General features: G+C 47.7%; 1 protein-coding gene across 1 annotated transcript in view; it reads left to right on the forward strand.

Annotated features, from left to right (window-relative positions):
- The window catches only part of ARL3 (ADP ribosylation factor like GTPase 3), a 26,660-nt gene extending 15,122 nt beyond the window's left edge, over positions 1-11,538 (forward strand). Inside the window, exons 4-6 of the mRNA XM_053983301.1 lie at positions 541-591; positions 2,547-2,732; positions 11,238-11,538. Coding sequence (XP_053839276.1) covers positions 541-591; positions 2,547-2,732; positions 11,238-11,285 — 285 coding nt within the window. The 3' untranslated portion in view covers positions 11,286-11,538. The remainder of the gene's footprint in view (positions 1-540; positions 592-2,546; positions 2,733-11,237) is intronic.
- Positions 11,539-21,993: the final 10,455 nt, after the last annotated feature.

The following is a 21,993-nucleotide window of genomic DNA, read 5'->3' on the forward strand; positions in this document are numbered from 1 at the left end:
CAAGAGGCTACAGTAGGATTGCCTGATGGAGACAAACTCAATGTCCCCAACGCATTCATGTGTCCCCTGAGTGCCACTGTGTGCCTTGGTGGCTTATTGAGGAGGTGATGCTAGAGGGCAGCACGGCACAGTCACACCAGGTCAGTGTTTGTACACTTTGCTGGGGTGAAAGGCCATGTCTGGCTTCCCAGGTTTTGCCCTTCTATGCTCAGCTTCAGCCTGTAACAATAAGTTTGAAACAATACCAACAGTCTCCTGTTCTCTTCAGATAATACGCTATGGTGATGGTGACAGCATCTCCAGTACTGCTGCCAGCTCCTTTCTGATTCTACCCACATGGCTGTCCACTCCCCCGGCATGAAAAGAGGTGGTTCCTCTCCTTTCAGAACATCATGAAGTTTTGTCAACATTTGCTGCAAATAATAGCAAGGATCTTTGTGCCCAAAAGTGTAATTAGTAGGTCCAACTCACTTAAGCACATGCTACTGTGGAAGAGTATCTTCTGGGAAGAGTAACTTTTCCTGTAATTTCTTTTTTCAGATCTATGTCATTGACAGTGCAGATAGGAAGAGGTTTGAAGAAACAGGTCAGGTAAGTTACTTAAGCCCAGCTTCCTTTGAAGTAACTCAGTGCTTCTGAGTGCCCCTTGCTCACAAAAGTTAGGAAGAAGATTTTGTTGTTTATGAAGGAAATTTGCATTTCAAGAGACTTGTCTTTCAACATCAATACAGATTATTTTGGTAGATGTGAAACAAGGAAAATAGGTAGCCTAATTCTGTTTAAATAGAACAGTGTTCATTAAAGTTATACAATAATAGCATTTGGAGCCTAATACTGAAAGAAGCAACAAACTTCTCTAAGTCCTTTAAACCTTGCCAAACCAAGACCCTGAGGAATCCTATTCTCTTATTTATGAAGCTGAAATGGAAATCATATTGACTTGATTGTCTTTTGGATGTAATTGTAAAAAAGCTAAGAACTTTCTAACTAATACTGGCCAGAAAATAAAGTTCTGGTGTTTTGTAACATTTTTTGGTTTAGGTTGGAACAAAAATAGGACTTTTAAACTTCGTTGTGTAAAATTCAGAAAGTGACAGTGTCCCAAAATAGCTAGCAATAGATTTACCCCACAGAAATGGGAGATGTAGATTAAAGCCTTCTGTTCTGCCTGATTTGAAGGAATACTTGATCTTTTGCCTCTCAAGTCTCATGGACACACCCCAACAGCAGAACTGTTGGTTGTTCTAGGGGTTGGGGAATCTTTCCCCTGCTGGAGCTATTTCATTTTATATCAGTAATTTAATATTCATTGGGCAAAAGAGATGGAAAGGAAGCAGCAGATCACTTGCCTGAGTCAGGCGGAGCCAGCCTAAACCCCTCGTCGTATTTCCGCAAACACTTTTGGTTTCTATAAATCAACCGTGTCAGATGAAAGACCTATTTTGTTGAAAAATTCCCAGCCAGTTCTGTTTATAACTCCATCCTCTCATCCCGGCTTCCAAACCAAACATTGCTCTTGGGGGGATGGAGTTGTATTTCCACTGCAGTTTAGCACCTCCCCAACTTGTTTAATCCAGAAGTTTCTATTCAGCGGATAAAAGATGTTAGAACGTTATCTGAGAGCATGAGACCTTTCCAGCTAAATAAGGAGGCCACAAAAATCTCCTATACTCATCTGTCTGCAATGCCAGCAGCCCCTACAGGTTCATGTTCTGCTGAGTTTGTCATATGTTCCCATAGGGAAGTGACTTGAGACTGAGTGCCGGTTTCACATGAGACCATTGCGCAACCTAGACATGAAGTATTTCTGCCACCATTGATCCACTGCAGATTCAGATTTGAGCTATTCAAAAAATCTTTTTGAGTCAACCAGTTTTGAATGAACAAACCTATTTTTTAAGATGCCACCCAATGTGTGCTATGCATATGGAGCCAAAATTCAGCTATTAAGGCTGATCTAGCTTGTCTTCAGCTAACCAATGCCTTCAAAAGCATCAGCACTTTCCTGTGGGAGGGAGATTTCCATTTTGGGTGGGGGGGTGGTGGGGGTGGGGAAGTCCTCTCCTTTTTAAATTGCAGTGATTAAGACTTCGAACAACCCCTTGAAACTCATGATTAGCAAAGATATCAGGGCCAGTGTCAACGCTTGCTCAGGTACAAATCAGGTCAGTCAGTCAATAACTTAAGACAGATTCCTCATACTGCCAATTTACATGTTGCTTTTTGCTGTTTCATCAGTTTTGGTCTCCTGGGATCAGAGACTGGTAAAACACAGAGTTGTAGTCTTTAAGGCAACTGCTAATTTCAGACCAAAATGAAGATTTTTTCTAACCTGTAATTGGAAGAAATAGCTTTTGAACCTTGGGCAGAGATGATTGTATACATTTTTGCTCTCTTATAATAAGATCTAGGTTTCACTGGAACACACTCTTCTAGCGTTTGCCCTAAATATATTTCTAATTAGAGACAAGCACTGGTGGTTGAAGGTTTTCTTTCCTTCCCTCTCACCATCTTCCCCCCACCCCACTCCCTTGTCAATGATACAGGAGCTGGCTGAGCTTTTGGATGAAGAAAAGCTTAGCGGAGTCCCCGTGCTCATATTTGCTAACAAGCAGGATTTGCTGACGGCTGCCCCTGCTTCGGAGATTGCCGAAGGACTGAACCTACACACAATCCGGGACAGAGTCTGGCAGATCCAGTCTTGTTCAGCTCTTTCGGGAGAGGGAGTACAGGTGAGGCTCTGCAGAAGGCTTGCTGTGCCAGCAGGCCATCTCTAAGAGATTGTTGATCTGCAGGGTGGGGCTGGGCCAGCCTCACTGATGAGGGTCAGCACAGCCAAAGCCCTGCAGTGCAAAACGCGGGGGGTGCGTGTCTTGGGTCCTGTGCAAAGGGAAGGGAGAGCTGTGGGCCCCTGGGGTCTCTCCATCCCTGGTAAAGGGGACAGTGATTGCCTCCCCAGTCAGGAGCCCTTAGCTGGCCCAGATGAAGACATTGATTTCTTTTAAAGAGACTGCTGTCAGGTTAATCATTTTCACAAAACAAATTGTCTTTTACTATAAACCCTTTGACTGGTACGAGTATGGACTCTAGAAATCTGATTTACCTTTGCTGCTGATGTCATTTGGCATTTTACTAAACCCAGGCACCAGGGAAAAAACCTGATCAATTTTTCTGATCCAGAGAAATGCAAGAGTTGCACATGGAGCAACAACCTCTTCTAATGTCAGCATGTGGGGCAGCAAAAACACACCGAGGGGCCTGCACAGTTCCCTGTGCTGAACTGTAAGAGTTGTGTCTTGGGCTCCTGTGCTGTAGTCAGTTCCTGCAGTATAGTAGCTCTTTGTAATGTAAATGGGACCTAGGTTTGTTTATTTCACTCTTAGGTTTTCCTGAATTAATGAGGTATTTGCAGAGCTGGAAATCTGAGTACTCCCTTCACTGATATTTAAAGAAACAGAATGGTGAAGACATTTATCTTCACTGCAGTTTCAGTAAAATCTTATTTGCAGATGCTATAGAGCAGTTCAAGATAGTGAGGTCTCAAGCTGAGTACGAAGAGTTACAGAAGCAGCCCTCCATGCTGAGTGGGCAGTAAAATGGCAGATGAAATTCAGTGTTGACAAGTGCAAAATAATGCACATGAGAAACAACAATCCTAATTATACGACGATGGGCTCAAAATTAGCTGCCATTACTCAGAAGCAGATCCTTGGGAACAGAGCTCGTCAGAGGCCAGAGAGGAAAATTCAAATGCTAGACAATTACAAGAAAGCAAAGAAGAAACATCTTTTTTAGCAGGTTAAAGTCATTGTGAGCCCATATCTTGAACATGGCCTCAATTTTTGTCTCTGCCACATTTAAAAGATTTTAGTAGTAATAGTAGAATCATAAAATCCAACAAAAAATTAGGTAGAAGGATCTTTAGAAGATCTTTAGACCAACTTCATGTTTAAAGCAGGGATAGTTGTGAGTCTAAAGGAGGTTGCTGAGAGTCTTGTCCAGTCAAGTTATAAGTATCTCTGAGCACGTACATTCCGCATCCTCTCTAGGTAACCTCTTCTAGGCTCTTAACTACTCTAATCAGAAAAAAATACAGTCTACATATCTGCTTAGAATTAGGAGAGATTTGAGGATCCTCTGTCAGGAATGATCAGCAGCACAGAGTGGCATCTGTATACAGGGATAATAAATAAATTAGGACTAGCAGTTGTAAGAGAGAGAACAGAGAGTGGGAATATGTTCAGAATTTATAAAATGTGGTATAAAAATGTCAGACTGTATGCTATTTTTACATTGCTAGAGGAAGAGTGTTCCTAATGAAATAATCAGAAAACAGTTTAAAAGAAATAAAAATAAGTGCTTCTTTGCAAGTGGCATAATTAAATTCTGGATCTCATTGGCACAGGATGTTGGGGAGACCAAAGGTATCAGAAAAAAAGGGTATCTGAAAAATACTTAAATGAATTTCTGAAGAAGGGATGTGCAGGCAATCACTGACCAGTAAGATCTGGAGGCAGCTTTTGACTGAGAAACAGCTTGGGCCATGAACTGGGAGCAAAGAACAGGGTAAGGCAGATGCTGTTCCTACATGGTCTTTCCCCTGGCATCCAGAAAGAGGATCCTGGCCTGGGTGAACCATTGGTCTGACCCAGTACAGCAGTTCTGATTTTAAATTCTCAACTTGATTTTTAGACCTGAATGTGGTAGGTGGTGTTCTCTAAAGGGCCTGTAGTTAGCTAAGCTACAAATTCAGCTATGTTGTAGCCAGTGCTGTCAAGGGCTTCAGCTCTTATCTTCACTCTGAAGTTTCCAGCCCAAAGAAATCTGACCAGGAAAACGAGGCTGCAGTTAACAGGGTTTCAGGCAAACATAGGTCACCTTCCTACCTGCCTCAGGCCCTTCTCTAGGTTATGGAAGTCCAAGGCAGCTCTTCAACTGCAAAGGGGCAGTAAAGAGACAGATGAAATTCAGAGATATGTGTTGGATGTGGAAGAAGTAAATGATACAAAATGTTGCTTTCTGTTCTTGAGCTTTGAAATGTGCTTCCTTCTCAGGCAGATTTGTGGGCTCTCTGTAGTGGGCTGCACACTTCTCCACGACAGCACCTTCTTACTGTGCCTCCTCCCTGAAGCACAGCACATCCCTAATCATCCAGTAGTGTAAAATGCTCAGCCCAATGCCCTCTGCCAGGGAAATGAAATCTGCTTCTGCATTCACTTCCAGAAAACAGAAGACCAGAACTAAATAAAAGTATTTGCAGGCCTATGTACTTTGTTCATCGTGCTTATCTAGACAAATTAGTTTAGATGCAGGCTAGATAACATCCCACTTTGTTGTAGTCAGTCTCATTGCCCTAAATACTGCAGCTTATTCCATAAATAATTATTGCAGAAAAGTCAGGAAAGTTGCAACCTCTCTATAGCTTAGAGAAGAACAGCCCCTACATTTCTCTTCAGCCATAACTTCAGCCCTGTCAAATCAGACAGCAAGAATGTCAAGCCCTCCCCTTCCTTGCAAATTGAACAAAATGTTTGGGGAGATGGCTTTTAAACTAAACCCAGATCAGCCTAGGCAAAAATGGCGTCTTCAGTCTTGGGATGTTAAGGAGAGGTCAAACTTTAGGAGAATCAAAGAAGTTGTTTAAAGAGTCAGATTAGGAAAGATGTTTTTGAGGATTATGGTACACCAGGGCCACATGTACCAGAGGCTCAGAACAGGAGCTCTCCATGTGTGGTTAAATCTCAGGTTGCCGCTTTAAGGACTTCGTTGAGAAATGACAGTGAGTGGCAGCAAAATAAATGGAGATGGGGAAGCATCAGTTGTTCAGAATGAAAGCCAAGGAACCAGCACACCAACCATCACAGGTGATGGAATATATTAGCTGGAGTAGAATTGGAGACATTTCTGAGGGATCTTGCAAGGAAGAATGGTGGCATAGCTTGTACCAAGCACATGCAGGAGCAAGAGTTCAGATGGGAAGATGTTTGTGATAGCTTGAAAGAAGAGCAATGAGCAAAGATAAATAATGCTAATACATGAAGGAGAAATAGTTTGAAGGTCATTTAATTAGTTTAGCAGCTAGCACCATCGTGTACAGAACTGGGTAGTTAAGACTGGGGATTTCAAGGTTAATGAGATTAGATTATGGTTAATAGAATGATATAAATTTAGAGAATTTAACTATTATTTGAAATGGGTTATTTAATAAAACTGTTAATTAAGTGGAGAATCCATATAGTCATCTTCTCTTCTAAAATTAACCATTAGGGACCCTGGAAAAGCGGCCTAGCAATGTCCTGAGCAGGCTCAGAAGAGAGGTGACTGGGTTAACTGGAAACTCCATGTAGTGTCTCTGGATGCCAGCTGGCAGCCCCTGTTATGCCAGCTGAAGACTTCATTACCTCCTGACTGTAACTGTGGGCAGCACTTGTTAATCAGACTTCATGGTGCCATCGAGGCTTTTTCAAGCAAAATGTCTGCTTAGGTCTGATCTTATCCTCAGCTCCAGTTAAAAAGCAGGAAAGCCTTTTCTTCTTGCCACAGCCATCTGGGCTCTGCTTCTGGAATGGGGTACTGACCAGCCTACACTGAGACCTGGCACAGGGTACAGCAAGTGAGGGAGGTAATTACTGATGACAGCAGAGGAACATCAGGGAACTGTTGCCTCACAGCGATTCTCTGGTGCCACGTAGGCTCTCTTGGGGTATTTGTAACGAGATCTCAAATTGTAGCCCTTGTTGTGCAAAAGCTGTGTACATTCCACCCTGGCCAGCCAGGGTGGTGTGAAAGCAAACAGGACCCCTCTGCTTTGCTGCCTTCTCTCTTGCTGAGGTGTTATTTAGGGGCCAGGGTGTGATATTAAATATGACTCAAGGCTTGGGACCAATGTGTGCTCTGCAGCGTGTTTCTTGTCTGAAGCAAGATTCTCCAATCAAGGCAGCGGGAATTCAGCCTGCCCCAAGGAACTGTCCTCCAGAATGATGATGCAGCGTATTGTGTCCAGAGTCTCCCAAACATAATGACCCTCTGGAGACCATTAAAAGCCAGTGAAACTGAGAGTAGCCACTAAACTTTTGCAATTTATGCCAGAGCCCATCTGGCCCAAAGGACTGTGGGAAGGGCTGAACCTCTGTCTCTTCCCTGGCTATTTCAACCCAGTTGAGAATGAAGCCGAAGACCTAAGTTATTTCTATGCTGCAATTCAATACTTTCATAAGGACAAGATTCAGAACAGGACCATCCCTGGCAATCTGGTTATCTGCAGAGCTTAGGTGTAGTCTTAGCCAGGAAAGGCTGGATGGGGATCTTCCACATTTTAACAAGGTTCTGGAGCTATTTGTAAATATGATTTAAAACCAGTTTGATGACTGCAGCTCTCCTGGGGCAGGCAGAGCCTGTGCATGTTGAGGAAAAGCAACCATGTTTCCAGATTACAGCGCAGTGTCTTCTGATTTTTCAGTAGGGTAAGGAGGGAGTCTACAGTACTGCATCAAGGATACAAGGTCTCAGAGGACAAGAAAATAAGCTTTCACCCTGGCAAAAACCAGTGGATAATGTACTGGCAGGAGCCTGTAAGAGCCAGCCTGTATGATCACTGGAGGTGCAAGGAAATGACAGATAATGAAGGCACAGTCCTGGCTGTGCAGAGGGAGAAGAAAGTGACAGAATAACGCATACCAAAAATGTTAGAGATTGAGAATTTTGCACTTGCCTGACCCAATTTGTTATGGCAGACAGAGGATTACATGAAAGGATTAAGCTTTTCTGTCCTTAAGGTCACACTAGGGGTCACAAGCTTGTGGCCTTGCCTGATTCCAGGCTTGCAGGGGAGCAAAAATCGTGATGTTTTTTATGGGGTGGAAAGGACTTGTTTGCTGTGTTTGAAGTCAGATTACTTCACTCCCATCGCCGCAAAGCTGATAATGCAGAGAAGAAGCAAGCAGTGGGCTAATCTTAAGCAGGACTTTTTATTTCTCCCAGGGAAGGCTCTACCAGTACTTTCCCAAAGGGCGTTGGAATACAACTCCCTTGGCACAACAGCAGATGGGACTGCAGCAAGGCGGGGTTGTGTGAGCAGCATTTCTCTGCAAGGAGCATTATCCTCTTCCCTGGGGTTCTCTCTCTTTGCTTTGGTAAAGTTTACTAGCTGCTTGTTAAGGAGCTAAGAGAGGCAAAGCTGAAAGATCTGAAATCTTTCCCTGGCTAAGTTTTCCCAGGGTTGACTTGAGGCTGGAATACTAATAATTGTATCCGCGTCAGTCCTCAGAGTACCTGCCAATGTCTCTGTGTCTCAACAAAGCAGCACAAGGACATCTATCAAGATCTAAATGTTACTGTGGGGATTATACTTTCTTCACAGAACCATCTTTTAAACATGCAGATATAGGGACAGAGTGTGCAGGGACAAAGGATGACAACAGTTGACTCCTTGAGGACTTGACTCTTTCAAGCACTGTTTCTTCCTTCCCATGTGCCCTTCCCATAGCAGCTCTTTGTGTTTGTAGCAGCTTCCCTGGATTTCTTTATCTTACCAATGCTCTGTCCTGCTTCACACCATAGGTAGAAAAACTGCAAATATACCTTTTAGGTTTTTTTGCTTTGCATTGCATTTGGTATTCTCCAAAGCATCTGGGGACACTGCAGAGCAACTGCACCCCCTCAAAAAAAAAATTTGCACCAGAAGCTGCAGACATAGCTGAGGAAGGCATCTCACATACACCTTTTTGATACAGTTGAACATGTTAATTTTCACTTTATCACTGTCAGGCAGGGGGATATTTACAATTAAACGTGATTTTTCCTGTCAATTAACTCATGCCAGAAAAGAGTTTCTAAAATCTATTCCTGCTTTAAAAGTTTGGTGACCTACTTACGTATTTCAAGCGTGTTTGGAGTTCACCTTTCCTCTTGCATTTTGCTATGTCATTCTCTTGCCCTCGTTAAATGCTTCATGCAGCCAGGCTCCCAGCCATGGTAAATCCCATCATAAACTCTGCTTTATGACCCTTGCTGCGCTGGTGCTGCAATGGTCTGCCTTTCTCCTTGCCGAGCTCCCCAATGGCAGCAGGCAGTGTTTTAATCACTGTGAATTCAGGTTGTGGTCAGATTAGGTAGAAGATAGGATGCGTGTTTGTTGTTTTGCAGTGATGTATTGTTTCTGGGATTACTGTGCTGAATAGCTGAGAGTGTCAGCTGATATTTATTACTTTAAGCTGTCTCAGCTGTTCTGGTTCAGCAAATAAACCTACATTCAAAATGAATGAGGAGCTCTGCTTGCCTTGTATACCATGATGTGTGCAAATGTGATTATTGCTTCCAAGGCAAGGGAAGCTGAAATCATTGTGGGAGCATTTTTAGTTATTTATTTATTTTTACTCTTTGCAGGCAATCATGCAGATTTCTAAAGCACACAATCATGTTAAAGGCTTGACACTTCTCCTTCCAGCGCCATTGTTAAGCCCTGGCATTCCTCATGCTGGGAATCACTCGCTCCCTCTCTCTCTAAAGTGATAAGCTTTAAACCATGCTATTGATTGCTTAAGGCATTACATGTTTTACACCTAGGTTATCAGTGTTATTGAATGGGGAAGACACAAAGCTACCAGGCCTTAAAATGAATCTACCGCTCATCTTTTCCCATTTGCTCAGAGGATTTCAGACAATTTGTTTTACACTGATCTCTGCTGGGGAGATAAATAAATGAAACTGGAGACACCAACCCTCCCCAAGGTTAGAGTTAGAAGTGTTATTAGTGTAGGGCCTCATGTGCATCCCAGCACAAAGTGGGCTCACTTATTCTTTATTTAACATAGCAACAAGGGCTGATTTCAAAAGTTGCTGCTCCCCTTCAGATAAGAAGTGTCACATAGCGCAGTTATCAAGGTGAATTGGTATTTTCAAGTGAGAACCTCTCTGCTTCTGATTAAGCCCTGAGGACTCCCTCTCTTCTCTCTTAACTCTTTAGCTCCCCTCTGACATGGCTACCACCTTTGTGGTTGAGGGACAACACAGAGGCACAGCAATGAGTGTCAGCTCACTTGAAGGGCCTGCTCTACTCTGCCTTGGGCTACCTGTCTTTGGAGAAGCTGAGGCCCTTGGCAGACTTTCGGCAGTCTGGGAACAAGGGAATAGGAAATCAGCAACACTGCTACAATGGGGCTACCAGTGACGTTTTCCCAAAAGCTCTTACCTTTCTTAGAGTCTAACGAAGGTTGTTGTGGTAATGATACAGAAATGACCACTGAACATAATAGAGTGAAATCCCTCCACTCTGAACTCTGAGGTGATATTTGCCTGACTTCCAAACACAAAGATGTGCTGCTCCTCTCTCATCCCCAAAACCCTACCTTTTGCCTTCAGCCTCCCTATCCGCAGAGATACCTCATAGACAGGATAGAGGTAAGGGATTTGATAGGACACAAATATGAGGAGACTGTGCATCTTGCACTCTATTGTGCACGTCTCAGTGATAAGTGACAGGAGCAGATGAAGTGTTGCTTTGGCTTTCAGTAGCATATCCCATTCTGGGATCTCAGCAATAAACTCACAAATCAGATATTCATGGCACAAGTGTTGCTGTCCTGCTTGCTCTGGCCAGAGAGCTCACCCACACATTTTTACAGAGACACCTTAAAGAGTATATCAGCCTCTTAAAACATGACCACATAGCTTCTCACTGAACCCCTGTAGGATCCCTGAGGGCCCATTTTCTGTGGGGGCCCTGAGGAACAGGGAGCAGGGTCCAGGTCTGGTTATTGCAGTGACTTTCATGGATCTGGATTTCAAGGCTTGAGGCTGAACAGAGAATTAGAGCTGTTTTCTTAACTGGGGGCTGACCGTATAACAAACAGTCTCCTAAAATCGAGTCTCAAAGATGAGATGACTTGCCCAAGATTACAGAAATCATCTGTAGCCAAACCTGGAACTGAGCCTTCATCTGCCACTGACATACCTTGACTGCAAAGTGATCCTTCCTCGTAGGACCTACACATAGGGACGTGATGAGATGATGGATACTTTTTTAGGGTCAGATGAAAGATTTAATAACCTCTGTGTGACAACATCTACCAAGCAAGGAAGCACTTATTTTTTTAACCCCCAGTGGTTTTGGGGACAGAAGGACAGGCAGGGGGTCAATGAGGAGGCAGAATGTGATGCTTGCAGAATGGTGGTGGGGTGGGCTTGGGGGGATTCCTCCTCCCGTCGCTTGACTAACATTACCTTTTCTCTGTCTGAAGGACGGCATGAACTGGGTGTGCAAAAATGTCAGTACTAAGAAGAAGTAAAGCGTTCTGAGCTGCATGGAAATGGAGGAGCGGTGGGAGCAGAATTCTAGCCTGAAAACACTAATTTGCTGCTTTCTGACCAAATGTTTTTCCATCTGTGCACAGCTACAGCTGTTAAAAGAAAAAAAAAAAAAAAAGAGAGAGATAAAAGGGAGCAACATTGGTTTAAACCTACTGCTGGATTTGGAACTTGACCTGCTCTTTAGTATCTTTTTTTTTTATCCCAATAAAGGAATTACATATTTCCTCCCTATCCATAAGTAGTATTAAATGTCTGATTAGCAAGCAAGTTTGTAAGCAGAAGCAAGACTGATTCAGTGTGGAGCACAGGGAGTGGTGAATTACTGTAGTGGCTTAGATGCATAGGAGCTGCCCTAATAGGCGTGGTTGCTGAGGACACGCTCGGGCATCAGTCACAGCTTCCCCTCAGTGACAGATAAAATGCAGTTGTGTTACCAGTTGTGGGTAGTTTCTTAAAATAAAGCTGCTAAGGAGTCATTTGTGTAACAAGGGTAGAAGACTTCCACATATTCCTATAGCCATAAAAGAGGAGTTTGATGATAATGAGGCACTGTTGCATTGCGACACCGCTGTAGAAGGGAGAGAAGGGTTATATGTGTATAATTGAAGCTCTTTACAGTTGGAAAAATGCAGGATGAGCGTGCCTAGGGCTTTTCTCACAGCTGAAGGAGAATTCAGCCCAGCATTTCACCTTGAGCCAGCAAAAACGTTCCTCCGTTCAATAAGTTCCATATGTGAGATTAGTCTTGATGTTGAACAATCCCTGTTGATTTTCCCTTGATGTTAAGGCAACTCTGCAGGAAAATGCAATTAAGTCCATGATTACTTTCTAGAATGAGATATCAGGTCCCAGGTTTCCTTCTTTGAAATGTTCAAAACCCCACCACCTCAGTATGCCTTGCCTGGCACTTCCAGGGACTTGGGGGACTGCCCCACGGCAGGCTGGCTGTCCAATGCCCAAGATCCCCCAGCCTGGTGGAGGGTGAGGATCCTGGTGAACGGCAGATGGGAAGTGCTCTGTAAAACGAGCATTCATTCTTCCCCGGCTGGCTTCCCTTTAAAAGGACACAGTTGCTGAAATAGGAAAGAGAATGTGATTTTCACCTCCTCCTCCCCAATTCAAATCTAGCCCCAGACTGACAAGGGAGCGGGAGCAATTAGCACACCAAAGTAGCCAGGTCCTGCATGAAGCGAGCTTGGTGACTCCTGGGCCAGTTTCTAATGCACAGATGGTAAAATAATCCCACTGCCCTGCTTGCCAGCTTTGTTTGCTGCCTGCCTGAGAAAGGCCAGAGAATGACTGGGGACTGCATTACCCCTTCCACCTCCTGGAGACAGACCGTCGCGCAGGATGGGGAAAGCTGCATGTACTAAAGCATGTGGCTTTACCACGCGTCAGCGAGTTGACTCATGGACCCAGGCAGACAGCTGACACCCCTGGAGCTCCCAGCTCTTTTTTCCTCCCTTCCCCTGGACATCTCCACCTCACGGCACAAACATCTGCACTGTACGTGAAGCAGCCCCTGGCTGTCTATGTGTTACAGCTTGGCATATTAAAATCATCTGGGGCTCATTCCAGGTCCCCCCATACATCAGGATGTACAGTAGCAGTTCAGGGATGATCCGTGTGTAGTTCAGCTGTCTTTGCTGTGGCTGGGGGCACAGGGACAGCTGGGACAGCAACTGCTTTAGCAATCCAACTTTAATCTGCCTGTGTCCGTGAGTCAGCACCCTCCTAGTGCATCTGTCTCCAGCAGGGAGGCAGGACATGCATGCCGGAGTAGCAGAGCCTTGCTTTAAAAACCAGACGACAGGGGTGCGGGGTGGGGGGGAAGAGCGGGCTCAAGTGAGCTGTTAAGCAATCGCTAATGACAAAGTGACACAGCTCCGGCTTTGCATGGATTGAGTAAGGAGTCATGAGATGTTCATTTAAATGCAGCTTGCTCGGTAACTCCCCAGCTGTGCAGGCTTACCGGGAACGCTGCAAATTTGAGTATGGCATGTTCCTGGGTCAGTCCAAGGAGGAGAAATTCATCCCAGTATCACCTTTTCCTTGCAAATAATGCATTTGCCTAATGCAAGCAATGTAGAGAATTACAACCCTTTCCTGTGGGCAGGCTTGTGCTGGCTGAGTGGCAGAGCTTTGTGACAGATAGTCTCTGAGCTCTGGATTTGCTCACATTGCTTACCAGATGCAGAGGGAAATGCTTGGATATCTCTCCTCTGGCCCAAGTCAGGGCAGAGCACCCTTTGGAGCTCAGGCACTGATCTTTCACACTTGCAGGGGACTTGAGTTGGTGCTTTCCCGCTCCCTACTCTTTTAGCAGTGACAAACTTAAGTCTATGACACTCCACCAGTGCCACAGTTGGCTTCCTGGGGTTGAAAAGAATCCAGGAGGGTAATGTGGTTTTTTAGAGTCTCATGTTGGTTAAACTTAGAAATGTGTGTAAAATAAATATGTAGTAATTTTCGTATCACTTTAGTTGGGAAGGAAAATTTGCCTTATTGAACTCAGGATCCAGAAACATTTGCTGGCTCATTCGTTATGTTTACTTGTAGCCACATGTATTGGTTGCTTGCATCTGTACCTGCCAGAACGTCACCTGTAACCCAGTAGTTAATTTGCTTTTCCTGTGCCAGGTGTTAAGAGAGGAAGACCGTGATAGAGTGAGCTGTGCTGGGGGGATGGAGGTGGGGGGTTTAAATGACCATGTCTTAAGTATATGATCCTACAGTGATGGCTGTAAATGTTGTTGTATTGTAAACGTTTCTCTGTGCAACCTGGTGAAAATGTATAAGAATTTGAGGCTCTGTTCACTTGCTCCTCCTTATCAGAATGTATTTACATCTGCTATGGCCTCTGCAGGGCTCTCTTCCCTGGGCAGCACCTGGCTAAAAACCACCTGGACAACTGTGTGGGGCCAGCCAGAAACGCCTGCCACCGATCAATGCAGCCCCTGCCCCTCTGCCAGCCCTTCAGCCCTGCCCTGGTTTATGACAGTGGCACACGCAGCGCTCTGTCCTTCCAGCACTGTCAGCTTCACCCTCCTTTAAAGTGAGGCTGGGGGAACAAGCGTCTCATTGGTATGGGTGGAGCTCTGCCACACGTCGCATCAATTCCTGGATTTTTAAAGCCGGGAGGGACCGTTGTGTTCCTCCTTCCTGACCTCCCGCCGAACACAGCCCGCTAAACCCCACCCCGCCGTGGTGACTCACCCTGGCTGAACCAGAGCTCCTGTGGTAGGAAGAAATCCAGCCGTGATTTAAAGGCTCCGAGTGACAGGCAGACCTCGGGATGTTTGTCACAGGGGTTAATTCCCTTCCCGTGCTTCAATTTCACATCATTAAATCTGGTTCTACCTTTGCGATAGGCTCCTGCCCCATTTGTTCCCTGGAGGGGAGAGGTGCTGGAGAAGTGAAATTCTTCTCCAAGAGCATGTCAGAAAACCTGAGTCCAAGCCCCTGTTCTGACCATGGGATGTGGGGACTAATGTCCTCCCCCAGCTGTGGCCGTGTCCTCCACTGCAGCTTCGCTGGAGAATGTCTCTCCTGCCCTTGGAGAATGCTTGCCAAAGCCTCTTGCAACCTGCTTCCATTTTTCCCACTACCTGTGATGTTTCTTGCACATTAATGACGTCTCTCTCTGTCAAAACTATAACTGGTCACCAGACTCTTTTTATGAAGTGTACTGGGATGAGACCAGCCCACTCCAACATGCTCACTCTTCTCTAAAAGCAAAAGATGGCGGCTGTTGCATTCCCTGGGCTGGCCAGGTCCACACAAGCTCTTTCTTTTATGTTCCCTTTTTGTATTTCACCAAAAAGGGATATTTGCAATATCTAGTCATGTTGTTACTCAGTGTATAATTTAGATGTCTTTGTCAAAAAAAAAAAAAAAAAAACACAACAACAAAAAAAAGGAAATAAATTAAAATTTAGTAGAAAGACAACTGGTGTTTGGGGGTGATCCTTTTTTCTTCAGCAGGTTCATCTTCTGACAGGATTGTCTCTTCCCAAGGAGCCCCCAGTCAGGTCGCAAGGCTGCTCATCCATTGCTCCTGTCACTCCACCAAAAATGTTTCCTGGTACTAGAAGTGATCAAAACTGTTGAAGAAGCCTTTTTCCTTTGGATTTTCAGTATTCCAAAACTATCAGAGAAGTCAGCCAGAGAGAAAGGGAAACTTTGGGAGGAGTTTTTCAAAAATCATGCTGTAGGTTAAAAAAAGCATGTCATGAAACACATTCTCTACTGACCTGGCAGGAAAAGGGAAGGGGAAAAAGAAAAGCAGCAAACTATTTAGGTTTGTTTCAGTGAAATGGGGTTGGGAGGGGGTTAGGAGGGAGGGAGCAAATCTGTTGCTTTCCAACTAATCTGACTCATTACTGTTGCTGCAACACCCAGATGGGCCAAAAAGCAAGAAACTTTTAGAACTCTTTAAAGCATCAAGTCCCTCCCTGCACAGTCAGGATGCCTGGAAGGCTGTGAGAGCCACTGGAAAAAAAACATTATAGATGGTCACACTTAACTTCTTTTCTCTTTTTTTTTAAGGCACGCTTTATCCTCAGTCTTGGTATTTTTTCAGCGAAGTAGGAAATACTTTTTCATCTTGTTTGCCTAATAGATTGGATGTGAAAAATATTTCACTGGCAAGTGAACACCCTGAGAGTTGTTTGACTTGTCACAACGTTATGTATCGGCCCCTGCGGCCCCCGGCCCCCGAAGCGGCTGCGCTTCCCCTCTCCTGTTGCTGTTTATGGTGGGACGCGGTAATTTATGGGGAGGCTGCGTGTGACCTTGCATGCGTCTGCTCGAGCAAACCGCGGCTCCCTTCCCCGCACAAGCCCCGCTTTACATCCACATGATGAATTTAGTGCTCCCGAAAGGACAAGGAACCGAGCGGATTGGGTGTGGGGAGGAGAAAAAAAAAGAAAATAATAATCTGCAGCCTGCTGGAGAAAAAAACACGGAGATTTTTGTTCCTCTTTGACCAGTATTTCCCTGTTTATGGCCTCGCACCCCCAGAGGCCTGCCTTTATCAGAGCAGAGCAGTGGTCTGTGGCCGCAGAGCCGGATATTTCAGCCTCCGCGTTCTCGCCACGTTGGCATCCCCCAGCCCTGCCGTGCTCTGCTGGGACACGTCAGAGCAGGGCAGCTGGACTGATGGCCACGGCCATGCTCCAGCCCACCCACCTGGGCACCCACCCAGGCGCTGGCTGAAGTTTTTTCATTTTATTTTGTTTTGTTTAAGTGGAAACAAGCTCACACCGCAGCCTCGTGATTGGCTTCTGCCGAAATGGCAGCTTCGGGCTCAGTTGGCTGAATTTGGGCTTGTTGGATTTTTTATTGCAATCTGTTCACTTATTTCCCTTCCCAGCACCAATTAGGAGCAAAACTTGTAAAGCTGTGGTCAGGCTGTGCCCGTGCTGGGGGATGCTGTCAAAGGCTTACTGGAAACAGCATGGGGTGGTGGGTGCCCCCTCTGCGTTTCCTATGTAGCTATCTGACCGAGATGAATATCTGTATCATTTTTAATGGGAAAAGGACAAAAAAAAAAAAATCACATTCAGAAGAGGAAGGGTTGGAAGGATCCTCTCTGCTTGCAATGTTCCATGACCGCCTGCCTCTGAGCTGCAGCTCTCCGGGCGGCACAGTTGGCCAGCCAAATGCAGCCCCAAGTAAATAACCCTCGGAGGAAGGGGAGCTGGCAGGTGGGTTAGGCCCCAAGTCTGAGCTGCATTAAGATCTGGCAGGAATGCCCTGCAAGTAAATCACCTGGATGAGAGAGATTTTTAAATAGAAGTTGTCCTTGCTGCTTGGCTTTGCAACATTTATGCTACCGATGGTAGCCACAGCCTGCAAACTTTAATGCTTCTCTGTCTGGCAGGAGCTTGGGGTGCCGAGGGGGACGCTGTTGGGGACAGTGGGTTCCCCCCTGCCAAGAGCATCATTGTGGGCTGGGACACTGTGCTGTCCACAGCCTGCGACAGCTGGGTCCCCACTGACCCGACAAAGCCCAATGTCTTGGGGTGGCTGAGCCAGCTGTCCTGCCCCGGCTCCATCACCCTCCCTTATGTCAGACAGGAGGATTTATATGTATTTTGGGTTCATTTTTATAGCTGGCACCTGTGAGGCCAGAGCCAGGAAGGGATAAGCAAAGGGGCCTTACTGTGAGGGGCTGTGTTGGTGGAGTGGGCATGGAGAGCTGCTCTGGGGTATGGGGAAATGGGCATGGCAACCTGTCTGCACCTGGGGACAGTGCTTGGGGCTGGGACTGGGCAGAGAGCTGGGCCTGGCTGGCGGCTGCTTTTGGAGCTGGGGCAGGAGCTGCAGCTCTCACAGCCCGGGGGGTTTGGGAGGGGCTCTGAATTGGGTGCATTCAGCGTGGCACAGCTGGTGTGGGCTGTGGGGCGGGGGGGGGCTGCAGTTGCTCCTGACACTTTTGCCTCTGAATGTGATGATAAACTCCCTTTCCCGATTAACGCTGATCCCTCTGCCTCCAAAACAGTTGGCCCTAATGAACATACGGCCCAACAGCTGTAAGCGGTTATACATATGCATGGATATATATATTTATCCCCCCCCAGCCCATCCATATATACTGGAGATCACAGCTGTTGCTATTCTTCCTTGCAATGCAGATCAGACGCTCTCTCTCTTTGGAGTCTTACTTGACCTATTTTGCAGGCGCAAGATTTTTTGTGATGATGATTTCCCCAGTTGGTGCTTTTGATTCTGCCTGAAACATCTTGATTGAAGGCAAACAATGGCAGCTCCGGCAGCCGGCAGCGCCCCGCACCCACGCGCCGCCCTGGCCCCGCCAGCCGCCACGCGCCGGGGGGGCCCCGGGACGGCTCCGGCCCACAGCGGCTGCTGGCTGGTCCATCCCGACCCGGCTTCTCTGATGCCACTTCCCTGTGCCCACAGGACATGGCTCTGCCACCTGGCCCACCGCCTAGGCCATCCAACCTCGACCTTGAGGCTTGTGCTGGTGTCCCCATCCTCGGCTTGGCTGTCCCCTTCTCAGCTCTGAGCCTCTTCCCACCAGCTGGAAACTGCTCCACCACCCCAAAATCTTGCAAATCATGGTGGTGATGCCCCTTGGGGTCCCAGGGGTGTCTTAGCCATAAGACCAGAGGGGGAGATGGTGCCAGAGCTGGCAGGGATGTCAAAACCCCAGTGGCTGCAGTGCAGCATCCCATGGGTGATGGACACCTTTTAAGTGCAGTCTCCAGTGACTCCCAGCCTCTGCTCGCTGTTTAACACGAACTTTCAGGGCTGCGAGGGAGCCTTCTGTGTCCCTACAGCCCTCCCCATTCACACAGGGTGCCCCAAAGAAGGGCCTCAAAGCCACCACATCCTGGCTAAGAAAAGCAGCCATCCGGGCGCACACAAAGCCATTTCTTGTTTGGCATTTTTGTTTGAAGTGTGTCCTTCATCTGGGTTTCTACAGCAACTGGGAAGTTCCTATCCTGGCCCAGCTGGAGGGAGTGAAGCAGCCAGGGGAACGGAGCAGGAGGGCAGGAGGCGAGGATTGAGGGCAGGAAGGGAAGAAGCAAAAAATACATTTTTTGAGAAGTGGGGCTGTATTTTCCACCTCCATCTTGGTCCCAGGGCTGCTGCAGCTGGGACAGGATTCCAACTCTATCCCTGTCCCTCTGTCTCCAGAGACAGCGCAGCCAGCTGGGACCAAATCAGGGGGTGTAAAACACCAGCTTTTAGGATCCCTTCAGATAAGGAGTAGTCTGCTGTGTCCCACCTTGGTTGGCCCTGGCATGGCTGCATCCTCTGAGCCCCTGTGCCAGCTTGGGTTAAAATGAAACACACTTTTCTTAGAAGAAAGCAACAAAACCCAATGAAACACTAGTGGTTCATCTTAGGCAGTGAGTCTCTTCATTAATTCATTATAAGATAATACCCAAATCTGCCTAATTAATATTCCTGCATATTTTCCAAGGGGTGATGAGGTATCTTAAACATCTAGTGGAGATGGGCTTTCATATTTATAAGGTTGATGTGCAAACTTAAATTGACACCATCTAAATATACCCTCATGTTTAAGCATTGGGCTTTCTCTCCCAAGGCACCGAGGGCATTCCTGGAGTGCACACCCTGGCTGGAAGCGGGACCTGGGGCTCAGTGGGTGGGAGAGCTTCCCAAAAAGGCTCCTGCGAGGCAGGGTGTGATGTTGTGTGGTCCATCTTTCCACAAAGATGTGGGATTTCTGTTTGCTTTGGTAATGGGAACAGAGCACAACAGGCATTGACCCAGTGGTGGTCGTGGGGTCAGCGGTGTTTTGGGATGAAGGATCAGTGTGAGCACCCACACAGCCGGACGTGCTGACGGGTACCAGGGCAGGGCCTGCAGCTTCCTGCTGAAACCCTTCTCCAAGGTTAAAAATAGGACTTGGTTGCAAACTGAAAGCCTGGTTTGCATTCGCTCTCATTATGTTGATTGCTTATTTACATGTATGCAAATGGAGGAAGAGGCAGTGGCTCCTCCACCTGGGGACCCCTTGGCACAGGAGAGCCTCAACCCTACCAGGTAAATCCCTGCTGAGGGCTGGGCCACGGGGCTGTGGCCCCTTCTGAGGATCACCCTGAAAGTGAAGCATCAGCCCCTCTTGCTGTGCCGATCCGAGGGCTGAGCCGTAGCCTCGTGCCGAGCGCGGTGGCCGGCGGCATGGTGGTTACAGCAGCCATTGCCTCTCCCCCCACCCTGCTCCACCAGATGTGCGTGTCCAGCTCCAGCTGTTCCCCATCAGCCTCCCCCGTGCAGCACCGCCAGCCTTGGGATCCTTTTTCCACCCGGCCCCACGTCCTTCATCAGACACCAATTTGGTCTCGCCCAGCTGCTCATTTTTCTTTCCGCCGTGTGACATGTTTTCACCTGGCTCCTAATCCGTCTCTTTCCATTCACAACTCGAGCTGTTTATGGATGTGCCTCTGCTCCCCCTGCTCTCCCCACCCCCTGGACAGAGCCATCCATCAATAAAACCCCGCTGTGCACCCGAGCCTCTGTGCTTCCCCTCCCAGGACACCAATATCCCAACAGCCACGGGCACACATTCCTCCTCCTGCTCCATGGGGTGATCCCACGGGGCCATTGCTTTCCTCACCACCAGCAGCACATGAGGCTTGATGGCACTGATGGTCCTGGAAGCTGAGGCACCCAGGACAGCAGGGGACTCATCCTGGATGGAGGGGCAAGAGAGGGGCTGTGGCCCCTCTGCTCTGCATGGGCAACCACTCTTTTGGGGCTGATCCCTCCAGCAAAGGCATGGGGTGAGAGTGGCCCCATGAGAGTGGTGGGCAGAGTCCTAACCTTTGGGGTCACCCCGCAGGGTGGGGGCTGTGCCTGTGTCCCCCCATTAGTAGGTGACAGGTGCTTTAATGCCTGGGCTGTCAGCTGCTGCTATCACAGGAGAAGGCAAGGAGGAAGAGGAAGATGATGATGATGATGATGATGATGGACAGCTGGGCAGTCAAACCTAGAGGCACCAAGCATAGGGGCCATGGCTGGGGAGTACCGTGGGGTGGCGGGTGGCCCTGGCTGTGCATCGAGGACCCTCCTCCACAGGGCAGGATGTCCCTCATCTCACCTGTATCCTCATCACCTTTACCCCCCAGCAGCCGGCCCTGTGAATATGGAGGGGAGACATCATGGGATTCCTGTGCAGGTTGAGAGCATCCTGCTCCCTCCTGCCACCCTGGAGCGTTTTGCTTTTGACTAGGAAGCAAACCCCCAAATATCTCAATGGACTGGGGGTTTCCTGAAGAGCCCCAGCAGGACAGGGTTGGGAGGAACCCAGCAGGATAGCATGGCTGAGCTGCCAGGCCTTTGTGTACAAGAACACACAGGGGCAGGAGGTACTGGCTCCCCAACCCAACACTGCCTGGGAAATTGTCCAGGGCTGTGCTGCCACCTCTGTTGGAATGGAATGGGAGGAGTTAGTGAGAGGATCCCCCTCCCTCGAACCCACTGCTCCCCTGTTTCTGTTCACTGAGACTTTCTCCCCTTTCAAGTTCCCACTAAAGTAGCACAGGGGGAATTCAAACTGGAACTAAACCAGGGGTGTTTTGCAACCAAGGAAAAAAGAAAGCAAGCTGAACCTGAAGAGAGCAGTGGAAAATCCCTCCTGCCTCTAGGACACTGCTCTGCTTTATCAAGTCAGCCTCATTTTCCACAGACAAAGATTGCCCCTGCACAGCCCCAGTCAGGCCAGCCCACGGCCCCACTGCACGTCCTGGACAAAGGGCTCCTCCTCGCCCTTCCCAGCCTTGGCTGAGCACAGAGGGTCCCCAAACCAGCCCGGGGTGCTGCCAGCACCCACAAAGCCCCAGGGAGCAGCAGGGCTTTAGGTGGGGATGAAGGCTCAAGGGCTGGGTGTCAGGGCAGCAGCATGGCTGGAACGGTGGATGCTGGCAGAGCCAGGAAAGCTGCTGTCCCCAACCCAGTCCCCATCCCACAATGGGGATTGTTCTGGAGCCCACGGGCAGGATGCGGCCTGGCCGGCTCTGTGCCTGACTCACATCCTCGCCGCCTGGGAGGGAGCTGGTGGAGAGCCACATCTCCAGCACACCTTCCCACGGGGCTGGGACACGGGATGGGCGCTGCTGGGAACCCCCTCCGCACCTGGGACCCACCGCCGAGCTGCTCCCTCCCGAACAGCCCCTCTGGAAAACCCCC

The sequence above is a fragment of the Vidua macroura genome, chromosome 8, assembly GCF_024509145.1.
Source record: "Vidua macroura isolate BioBank_ID:100142 chromosome 8, ASM2450914v1, whole genome shotgun sequence".
Taxonomy (NCBI): Eukaryota; Metazoa; Chordata; class Aves; order Passeriformes; family Viduidae; genus Vidua; species Vidua macroura.